This window comes from Hipposideros armiger, unplaced genomic scaffold (genome assembly GCF_001890085.2).
Source record: "Hipposideros armiger isolate ML-2016 unplaced genomic scaffold, ASM189008v1 scaffold_563, whole genome shotgun sequence".
In the NCBI taxonomy this organism is placed as follows: domain Eukaryota; kingdom Metazoa; phylum Chordata; class Mammalia; order Chiroptera; family Hipposideridae; genus Hipposideros; species Hipposideros armiger.
In genome coordinates, this window is record NW_017731913.1 from 1,211,198 (window position 1) to 1,223,534 (window position 12,337).

Genomic DNA, 12,337 nt, shown 5'->3' on the forward strand with positions numbered 1-12,337 from the left:
GTTTCAAATTAGTTATAACCAACAAACAATGACAATATCCCGTGATCTCTGAACAACTGTTTGTGCGTGTTTATCAATGCATTTGGATGCTTTTGACTGGGGACTGGTTTTCGCAATGTGTGTGGGGCTGACAGAGTACTCATCCGACCCTTACTCCATCTCACCACTAGATGATGCCCTAGCATCAGTAAAGCATAGGCAGAGCCCTGGAGCTGACCAAACCCAGAAACAGAATTTCAGGGCTAAGAGATTTAAAAATTCATCTCTTCCCAGCCCCTCATTTAAAGTTAGGAAACTGAAGGACAGCAGTCTAATGATTAGTCTACCCAGTCATTACTAAAAGCAAAAACTGCAAAATGGGCAAGCAAATGTAGGAAGCAATAAAATATTAGGCTCATGCATAATAAAAATGTAATCAGAATATCTGCTATCTAATAAGCACCTATTATGGGCCTGACACTGTGCAAGGCACTTCATACAATATCTCTAATCCTCATGCCTGAAATATGCATCTTACTTCTCCTGTTTGAAATAAGAGGAAAATGATGCTCAGAGAAGTTGAATAAGTTCACCCAAGTTCACACGGCCAGTAAGGGGTGGAGCCAGGCTTCAACCTATCCAGGCTCTCCATACCTGGCTTCTCTCATTAAAAAAGAAGGTTGACACTTTAAATTGTTGGGATTTCCTGTCTCAAGTTGCCTTTGTGCTTTTTTCTTTTCCTTCCTTCCTCCCTTCCTTCCTAGAATACAAATGAGAAGGATATTGCCACCTGAGAATTTTGGGAGGGTTTTGGAAAATTTGAAATCAAAAATATGTTTCATTCTACAGCTATTATTATTAACCAATTGAAACTTGTTTAGCCAAAAAAAGATAGGGCTCTTCTCTTCCCGACTGTCAAAATGGGGACCAAGATGGCTGACAGAAATTCCTACAGGCTCTGTTGACACAGCACACACTTAAGATTCTTAAAATGAATTCTGCCCAGATCCCAAGATTTGAGGACCTTCCTGCTGCATCCTAGCAACAGTTATTTGACTGTTAATTCCTTAAAAATTCACCTTTTCTACTAACAAACCCCTAAAACGACTTTCAGCCTCCTCAGGAAACAGAGGATTTCTCAAAAAAAAAAAAGTGTACCAATATTTCACTGTATTGGATCAATTTCATTAATTCCATCACAAAATTACTTTTTAAGTTTAAAAGGGGCTTACAAAGTTAAAGCCTTTAAAAAAAAACATGATGAAGCTTCTAGTGAATATCAGATCTTAAAAGGAGGATTCCAGTAAAATATCAATATTTTATTGACAGTCTTAAATAAAATTGTTCTGGACACATAAAAACCAACAAATACTAGGTAAGCAGCGCTTTCAGACTTTCTTTCCTCAGTATGAGAGGGCACAATATATGCATAGAAAAAAAGATGTATATCAAGCAATATCTTAACAGTGATTATGTAATTATATAATTATTATATGCATGATATAATTGGATTATATAATTACAGGTGACTATCTATAGTACTTAAATTTTCTATATTGAACAGGTACTTCCTCTGTAATAAAATTTAAAAGAACACAGAATTTAGAATCAAAGAGACCTGTGTTTGAATCCACACACTGCTACTTTCTAGTTGTGTGAACCTGGGCAAGTCAGGTAACTCCTTTAAGCTTCCATCTTCCTTCCATAAAAGAACTACCACCTACTCCAGAGGGTGGTTCTGATTATTAGATGATGTGTGCACAAAAGGCTTAGCACCATTTCTGGCATATAAGCAAACAGTGGCTATAATTATTTCCCTATATTACAATAAGGGACCAAAAAGAATTTTTAAAGATTTTTGACAGTTAAGAATTCTCAGGCCGGCCAAGGGGCGCGTTGGTTAAGAGCTGGCTTGGGAAGCCAGCTCTGAGCAGCAGGGCCCCGGTTCGGATCCCACATGAGGGCCAGTGATGCTGCGCCCTCTACAGCTAAGATGGTGAACAACAGCTCGACCTGGAGCTGGGCTGCCGTGAGTCGCCAGCAACGGCATAGGCTGCAGCCCCTGCTGCAGTGGGCTGCCATAAGCTACTGTGTGTGAGGCCGGCAGCCAGCGTGAGCAGCCGGCAGCCGCTGTGAGCTGCCAAGAGCCACCGTGAGCGGCCTCCAGAGGCCAGTGACCAATCCGCCTCACCCAGGAAGAACGCGATGATAATACCAACATGGGCCAGTAAAGCAACGTCCTCCACAGCTAGACTGAAGAACAAAAACGACAGCAACTTGTCTGTTCCCCTTCCCCCAATTCCCCACCGCTGTTCCCCTCCCCCAATTCCCCCAATAAAATCTTTTAAAAAAAAAAAAGAATTCTCATACAAAATATCATGTCTTTTAATCTAGTGATTCTACTTCTAAGATTTTAGAGAAGAAACTAGAGCTGCAAAAAAAATGTATGAACATGTATGTCAACCACAAAAGTTTTAAAAGTTAGGTCTCATCCAAAATGATTAATTAATTGGTTAAATAATTAATGGGATTATGGCACAGTCATTGAATAACATACAATGCGGTCATGGAAACCTACAATGACGATCCACATTTACTGCCATGGAAAGAAGTCTGTGATATGTTAAGTGAAAAAGCTGCTATAAGACAGTAATTATGTTAGGATTCCATGTTTGTAAAAAAAAGGAATATTTTTATGAGTGTGTGTGTATGTGTGTGTATTCACCGAGGGGAAAAAAATGTGTGCAAGTAAAAAATAAAGAGAAGCAGATGGGAAAAAAATTAAAATGTCCAAATAATCCCACTAACTAGCAAACCTAGAAAACTTGGGTAGAATTATAAGTCATTCTTATACTCTTTTTGTTAGTTAACCTGCATTTTCTTTTTTTTTTAAATAATCATGTATTACCTTTATAAAAATAGTTAAAATGACTTTTTAAATGACACCTCATCTTTTCTTTAAGAAAATTTCATAAAACACAGGAATCCTAAATGGCAAAATTCTTCCAACTTTCCCAAATGAACACCCAACAACAAAGCCACTACTGAAACCATACACCTACTAAGATTTTCTGGGCTTGAGCCAGACCATTTTGCACAGAAGCTGAAGGCAGGTTTAATCAATCCTGTCTTCTAAGACCAATGGTCAGAAAGCAGTTTCCTCAGGCACTCAACAGGTAGCTCCTGACAACCCAACAGGCCAGAGGTTAATTAATCACTGCCTGGAGCAAAAAAGATTCATTAGCAAATTCTGACCAAGAAGATGTAATTCTGACCTCCTGCTTGTTAGCTTCTCTCGGGGATTGCACATGTCCGGAGGAAAACCATGATTCAAGCGGAGTTCCCCAGTAGATACATCATAGATGTGACGTGATAAGCACATGTGTGGAAACTCAAATGATCAAATCTAAATACATGAATAACAGTACACAGTGTAACTAGATTTCAGAATAAATACTTAGGATGACAATGATCAAAGAAGAATAAATCTAGACAAGGGGTTTCAAATCCTGTTTCTTCAGAGGCCTGATATTCCAGGTATGACCAGATAGAGAGCAAAAAAGGAGCTGTATTATGTTCATGGATGATTTTTTTTAATTTAATGTACTTCTCCCCTAAATTATTCTTAAACCTTCGGTGACTATCTTGTCTTCCAGGATATTATTAGCAGATGAGAAAATAAATAAATAGAAAATAAATATTAATGTGAAAATACATAGCTGATTGTGTTTCATTCCAGAGGATTATTTTTTGTTTTGCTTTTATTGTTCTTCCTGTATGTGCCCCCAGCTATACATATACTGCAAACAACTAACTTAATTATTGTCACCTACCAAATTGTTCCCAGTTGTCATTATGGGCCTCAACAGATCAGTGCAGTGGCAATGTTTAGGAGCCCAGCTCTGGGATGGAGTACCAGATCTATTACTTTGAGACTTTGGGCAAATTCCTTTCTCATAAGCCTCAATTCTCTCCTGTGTTAAATGGACATAATAGTACGTACACCTCATAGAGTTGTCTGCATTAAATGAGCTAGTGCTATGATTAGCTAGTAACTAGCACATAGTAAGTACTCAATAAAGGACACCTATTGTCAACATCATTATTATTCAATGCGGTGTTCCCCAAAGAATACCCTGATGTATAGAGCACTCCACCACCAAATAAATCTAAGAATCACTGACAGAATTCAGCAATGTGCTTATTGGTTTGACAAGTGTGTTTCTCGGATTCTTCTCTGATAATTGTATCAGATAACATGAGCATCCTATTCATGGCAACCTAAATATTTATTAGTTTTAAAACAGTGATTTTAGGGCCGGCTGAGTGGCTTAGTTGGTTAAGAGCTTGCTCAAGAGTGCGAGCTCTGAGCAACAAGGTCACTGGTTCGATTCCCACATGGGCCAGTGAGCTGCGCCCAAGCTGAGCTGCCACTGAGCTGCCAACAGGTGGCAGGATGGCTCAGCTGGTGAGAGCACGTGCTCCTAACAACAGGGTTGCCTGTTCCAGATGGTGGGCTACTCCCGCCCGCAACTAAAGACTGAACTTGGCGCCTTGAGCTGAGCTGCCGCCCGTGGGGCTCAGGAGATAGAGCGCATGCTCTTAACAACAAGGCTGCTCGTTCAACTCCCGCATGGGATGGTGGCTACGCCCACCGGCAACTAATTGAACACAGCACCTTGAACTGAGCGGCGTGACTGGACTTGGAGCTGAGTTTGCTGCACCCTCCACAACTAAGATTGAAGGACAACAACTTGGCTGTTTCCCTCCCCGCCGATTCCCCAACACTGTTCCCTTCCCCCAATTACCCAATAAATTCTTTAAAAAAAAACAACAAAAAAAGTGATTTTAGCTCTGCCTAACTAAAGAATAATATTTAACAGGCTAATTACTACTATTCAAATTTTTTATGAATAAATATTCTTTGGAGAATATTACCAAAAGAAAAGATTATCTGAAGAAATTAAGAAATTAAAATGAAATGAAAAAAAATTTTGGATGGTAAAGTAAAGAAAAACCTACCATTTTCAATTTTGCTTTTTGGATGTGGTCCACTAAATGCTAAAAATTTTCCTGGAACAATCCAGTTGAAGTCACCATTTTCAACTCGCTGGCAGAATTTTGTGAAAAAAAGAAAAGAAAAATATTTTATAATTCTTATACAATTTAGGAAACCCTTACAAATAAAACTGCTTTCCACTCTATTAGTACTAGATTAATTGGACATACATGAAAACAAAGAACATAGTTTAAAATAAAAACACACATTGATTCTCAAAATGATATTTATGAATTCAATCCACTTCAGAAAAACTTTTATCTAGACTAAAAAGTTTAGAAAACTTTATTTAAAGTGTAGGTACTTTGCTTAAAATAACTTTGTCTTCGGGCCACTCTGAAATGAAATGAAATGAAAACAAACATTGCTTGTCCCGGCAATAAATAAAGAAAAATAAGAGAAGATGGAAAATACGAGCACCTTCCACGAACATGTAAACATTTTAAACAATGGAAAAAAATCTGTAAGTATCAGGGTGATAATGAACACACTACCATTTTTTTCTGTTGTTACAGGTTAATATCTGTTGTCAACACTAATTTTTAGACTGGGAAGTGGAATAAGGCAGGTGTGAGGGGCAGAAGTTTGCAAACCCTAAAGGTATACCACCATCTAGAGTCAGCCAAGGTCTCCTGCAGGCACTGCAAATCCAAACGGCTCCAAGGAGCAGGCAAGAGACATAAATAAAGGCAAGTGCTCCTGGGCTCTGGCTAGTCACCTTACAGGAAAGCTGACTGATACGGCCCATCTTCCCATTGGATTTTCATGTGAAATTGCTCTATATTTGAAATTTGCCATTTTAAATGATGTCTTTAAATACTATGAAACCAAATAACACACACCTGGATTTGATCACCAGTTGTTGGCTTCTGGTCTACACACTGTATGGGATCCTCAGAAAAGGCTTAATGAAAGGACCAAGCATCCTTCCACTGCTCCATTATCTCCTCCACTTCCCTCCCTTCCCCACGTGCCTATGAATCCATGGAATACTGGGGCAGGGCTGAGGGCACTTGCGATTTTGCAGGTAATTGGGACACATTTGTGCAATGCATCACAAGTTATATACTGCCTCTTCACGAAGCATTCTAGCCCAACCGCATGGCCACGCACAGCTTCACGTCTCCAAGTCTCTACCCTCAGGGCCCTCACAGCACTGACAGCACTGCAGTGATGCCTCCCAGGCCCAGAAGGAAGGTGTTCTCTGTACTGGGCCAAGGCATTCTGGATAAAAGGCTCTCTCTTCCACTAGATGGCGCAGACCTCAACGGTGAGAATCGGAGTCAGTCTGAACTCTACTGTAAGAGCGCATAAATATGTTCTAAATAAATTCGAGTAATGCCATCAAGGAAATCTGGAGCCTCTACTTTAATTATTTATACTACTCATTATCATTTCCATGTAAATCCAAACTTAACTGTACAATTTTCATGTTTCAAATGCAGATGTTTCTTTCCAGTTATAAAAATATATAAATGGAAGTTTACATGATGCCTTGTAAATGTCTGAATTGCAATAATTTAATTGTAATACACATAATATCTCCATAATGCCCTAAATAAAATCTTAGAGCTACTGTGAGTGTTATGAGTACACATGCCAAATTACATCTCAAGCATACATATCTATTTATATCAATTTGAATGAAGAACCTAGTTACAACTTTTTATGAGAAATATTTTCTTGCTTAAATAAAGCATTATTAAATTAATGATCCAATATCCCTCTCAAATAATTATTAAGCTTAAAATATTATTTAAAAATTCAAAAATGAAGGTATGCTCTAATTATCAAAAGGCTAAAACCAATTCTTTATGAACAGTAGAAGAAAACAGGTTTCTATGGTCACTGTTTCTGTATCCTAGACCACTAAGCAGGCCTAGATAAATACATTGTGTTATGTCTGTTTATAGGGATTATAGACATCCATTTGGTTAAACAGTAACTGTTTATAATCAATCATATGGAGAGAAGCAATGGATCACTAAGATACATTCACTCACAGAACCAAAAGAATATATTTGCAAATCTGCCTACCCAAAAAGATAAACATTAGGTAATACTGGATAGAATGATGGCATAAAAAAGAGATTTAGGTCTTACATCCAAATCTGAAAATAAATTAATAAGCAATTTATAGCTTTTAACTGACTGATGTAACATAAGCTTACTTCGGTCAGCTTCCAAAATCAATATCTGTGCTTTCATTCATAGTGAATTATACAAATGTCAATATTTATGAATAGACTATTTAAGATAACATAAATTGGCTTTTTAAATTAAATACACACACACACACACACACACACACACACACTCTTCAAAGAAATCTAGATCACACAGGAACTTAAGGTACTTTCCAACCCTACCACATTTTGTAAACAAACATCTAAGTAAGGGTGAGTCAAGAGGATTTTACTTCTTCCATATAAAGTCCACCACATACCAAGTATTATCGAGAAAAATAGCATATGTTCCTCACTATAAGAAAACCCCTAGATAAAAGTCAGAAATCCTAAAACTGACATATTTAGGTGTTACTATTCACTTTGCTACACAATTCTCAGTCTACAAAAAGTTCACCAGATTTCTTTGGAATAGCAAACTCTCCTGGTGCATTTTAAAATATCAGTGGACTTGAAAACCTGAATTTTTACAACTTAGAAGAAATACATCTGTGCCAGTAAGGCATGTCTCTATTGTAATAGTCAAATATATATATTTTTCAGCCCAAACACTGAAAAACATTTGGCCTTTATATCATTGTAATAGACAGTAAGATAGAAAAGACAGACCTTGAGGTTGGCAATTACAGGATTGATTCCCTTATGAACAGCTGTGTTTTCTAACACAACATGGATAAACAGTTTTTAAGCATAATTCAACCTTCATTCAAACATTTGCTGAGCCTTTATTATGGATCAATGACTGTAACTTGATATATAATAAAATAAAATGAAAAGCATCCCCTCTGTGCTAAGGAGTCTAAAAGCGAGTGGGAGTGACAACAGTAATAATAGCAGCAAACATATGCCACTGGCTCTGTGCTAGGCACCACTCCATTACACACAGCTCATTTAATCCTTATAGCAATCCTATGAGGTAGGTGCTACTATCACCTCCATGTTACCTGTTGCTTTAAACTGAGTGCTTCTGTCCCCTCAAATTCATATATTAAAACCTAATCCCCAAANCAGAAATGTTTCTTAAGTCCTGAAACTTCAAAGTTAACCTATGTAAATAGGAAGGGTTACTCTAGATATTTAAGTCTGATTTCAAGAGTTCGTTCTTAATGCCATCTGAACTCATGAGTTAGTGAAAAAGAAAATAGCCCCCTTTTCAAATAGCTTATAAAGACATAAACCATATATCAAGAAGCAAATTTTAATGGACTAAACCAGAGAAAGGAGTAGCTGTGGATGGACCTAAGATAAGATGCTAGTATATATAAATAAGCACACAGTCTCTTGTAGACACACTTGTCTCTTTGAGTGCCATGGGCGCCTTCAGCAATGTGATGAAGTCTATGGATCCTTTTTTTCAGAATGTTTTTAAATGCACAAAATATAATACATAAACATAACAGAAGACTAATTCAAAGTTATCAATAGGTACAAGAACAAGTTTATAATACTATAATATGTACTTTTTTATTACTATATTCCATAACAAGGCCTAGTTGCAGGTCTGATAAGGACTATCATTTTGAAGAAGGAATGAACATAAAATGTTAAGGTACTTGCAACAACTGTAATGGGATATAAAAATGTTTGTCATTTCTATTGTGATAAAGTCATTTATATTGCTAATACTACTACAGTTTATTTCCAACATTTATAATTGAATGCACTCTTATAAATTACAAGGTTAGTGAAACTAAATTATTTTGTCATCTAAATTCACTGACTCTCTGAATTATCTTCACAAACCCTTCAATTCAAAACTACTGCCTAAAGGGAAAAACAACAACAAACAAACAAAAAAATGCTTTGTATTTAAAAAGAGTAAAAAAAAAAAAAATTATAAGAATTGGAGGTGCTCTTTATTCCCTCAAGTATATCTTCTCACGCCTAGACTCAGCTAAACAAATTCACAAATTTAAGTTGTCCGAAAAGCTCCAGACTCAGTCTTTCTGAAACTGTCTGCAAGGTATGGTGAGACTATCCTGATATCTCCTGTCCTATCACAGCCACAGTTTTTCCCAAGGACTGAAAAGAGTTCTGGTGACTTGGTGATCAAACCTGCAGGCCAGAGTGAAGGGAGAGTTGCTACGCCATCGGGCAGAATCAGGATATGAAGCAGTCACAACAGGCTGGAAAGACAGGCAGAAGTCTACCAAGCAAAACNTGCCATGTGGCTTTAAATAATAAGCTCTAGTTTATTAATTTAGATTTGTTTTTGAGAGAGACAGTGTGGTGGAGGGAAAGGGGAGTGGATGGTTGTGACTGTGGATGATTGCTTCACCTCTGCAGGCAACAGCAGGGGTGGGGAGACACTGGTGGTGGAAAACATTTCCACTGCTCCAATAACCCAGACCAGTGAACCCTCTGCTAATCAACCACATGGCGCAAGAATCCAGTGCACATGTGCAGGTGCCATTCCAGGGTTCAAGACATGAAGATTTGAGGCCATCACTACATACATGGTTGTTGAAACTTGGAAACAAGTGTCTCCACTCAGGGAGAGTGTATTTAACCAGAAATCACAGGGCCCTAGAGAGCAGCACCATCAGGGGGGCGCCGGAAAAGGACGGACTTGCAAAGGAGACAGATAAAGATGGCCAGAGATGGAAGGAGGAAAAAAGCAAGAGACAGAACCTGAGAAGTTAGGAGGGGAAAGTGAGTGTCTAGGATTAGAGCGTGTCCACAGAGTCGGTGAGCAGGAAGAAGGTCAAGTAAGTACAAGCATTTGGTTTTGCCAACTCTTATATTAGCAAGAATAGTTTCAGTAGAGTCACAAAGATGAACTCCACACCATAATCAGTTGACTGGTTGAGTAAAAACAAAGTCAAGACAGCTCTCTTAAGAAGGCTGGAGGTAAATGAAGGGACAGAGATTTTAAAAATAATTAAACAGAAGGGGAAAAAAAAACACGGGAAATTTCTTAGGACAAGGTAGACCTCAAAAATCTTTACTCAGGTTTAACCAACATAACCTTTGTACCAGCAATGGGTGTAGTGTATTATCATTGTGGAGTCCGTCCACATTAGGTGTTGCAATGTCCAGGAAGGAATTTTGTTTTTAGCTTCCTTAAACTTGTGGTATAATCAACACTACAGGATTGCTTCAGGGAAATGCTTCTAATACTTCTTTGAATAGTCAAATCACAGTGGCAGGCGCATCTCCATAGTTCCTCCAGGTGGCAAGGACAAGCCCACATACCTGCATTCTGGCATTTGCTCAACCCTAGTGCTACGGCAGGACTTCACAACTACAGTGGCAGAAATTCACATTTTTCTAGTTACATAATTCATGAACAAGTAAAGAGGGCAGACCAGGCAGCATCCAGATTACCTTCTAGTTTGCTGTGCCAATTCTAATCCAAAGCAAAGCCTTGACATGGCATACCTTAGGTGTTCAACAACACTGTCTCCTGCTATTGACCTGAGCTGACACACTCAGAGACAAGACACCTAACAACCTTACTAGTTCTCAAGGTACATGCAAAAGGGCAACCTCAGAAGTCTGGCCAGTTTGATAATTTATTTATTAACTGCAATGAAGGATGATATAGTCAACCTGGAGATAATCTCTATTCATATATTAAACTAAACTGACATTACACAAAAGCCCTGGTTGAAGATTACCATATCTAGCAATCCCTGTTGCCAATCACTGGTTTAGAAAAAACAAATAAACAAACAAAAAACTCATTCTTGCGGCACAGATTGGCCGGTAATGAAAGAAACATCATTTCATGAGGTTGTCTACCACAGTCAATAAATTATTCCCCTGGAGTGCTACTGCAAAATCAGAATGGATTCTTAATATAGCTTGTTTACTTTTCATTGTAAAATATTATAGTTACTTTTAACAGATTATATGAAGTGTCTTGAAATGTGCTATACTCCTATTTTTAGTACTCATTCACTCATGTATTTGTTGGTTCTATCATTTGATGACTGCCCACCATGAGTACACAGTACTACTAGGTGACTTATTCATACAGAGGTGAGTGAGACCTGTTTCCTGCCCTCAAGTACCCAGAGTGCAGGGAGGACACCGAGTGCAAACAGAGCAGCACACACACTGGAGAGAACTCCGCAGAGCTGAGAACAACTGAGACAGGCAAACACAGTGGGGGGGGGAAGGGATCACAGGCGGGAGGAGGGAACAAGAGCACATCCAAAGGCACGCCAGCAGGAAGGAAGCTGCATGGATCTGGGTGTGAGGAAGAGGGGAGAAGTACAACAGTGGAGAGGGAGAAAAAGCCCGTGGCAAAAGGGGCCTTCTGGGCTGCATGAAGGAGTTTTCAAGTTGGAGCCCACGAAGGACTTAAAGCAGGCGAGTGATACAATCAGACTCAATTTCTAAAAATGCACCCTGATAGTAATGTGAAGACATGATGGAAGAGGCCCCAAATTCAAGAAAGACGCAATCGCAGGCATCCAGAATCAAACAACGCATTCTCACAAACACTTTCCAGGTGGGCTACATTGTAATGTGGCCAAAATAATGTAAAACCACTTTCTATAATAGCAATGCTCTTTTCCCAAAAGAGCATCCTTTAGGTGAAAATAGCAATAACAATGAATTATGAATTGCTAAAAAGTCTCCGGAGCAAAATTTTCCACATTCAGCCTGTCATGGACCAATGAGAAATTCTGTGTAGACAATTAATTTGATAAGCATGAAGATAGGGGCTTGTGACAAAGGTCAAACATGATCATTTCTGCAGCATGAGGCACAAGAATATATGAATTCTATGATAGCAAGTGACAACAACACACCCCACACCGGAAGAGATGAAATTACAGGCAGCCTCCTGAAAAAACATACTCGTATGACCTAACACACATACTGAGCAAATGGGAGGTACTTAATAAATGCTCAGTAAATGAAATGAAAAGTTATCAAATTAAGGCTATAACGAGGTAATAGACTTCTTGACTGTCATGTAACAAAAGTTTACCTATACACCATAAATTCATTCTAAATAACAAAGCTCCCTAACCAGTGTAACAGAATGCAGTTGCCTGGGCAGGGACTGGGGCAGCCAGAGGCCCCTGGCCAGTGGCCTGCAGCTGTGAGCTATGATCACAGGGTGCTGAGCAAATATTATCATTTTCCACGTGTGTCA

General features: G+C 38.6%; 1 protein-coding gene across 1 annotated transcript in view; it reads right to left on the reverse strand.

Moving 5' to 3' along the window:
- Positions 1-10,425, reverse strand: part of LOC109371356 (dual specificity protein phosphatase CDC14A) — a 51,795-nt gene extending 41,370 nt beyond the window's left edge. The window contains exons 1-2 of the mRNA XM_019623821.1: positions 10,420-10,425; positions 5,002-5,089 (exon numbers count right to left, since the gene is read on the reverse strand). Coding sequence (XP_019479366.1) covers positions 5,002-5,089; positions 10,420-10,425 — 94 coding nt within the window. The remainder of the gene's footprint in view (positions 1-5,001; positions 5,090-10,419) is intronic.
- Positions 10,426-12,337: the final 1,912 nt, after the last annotated feature.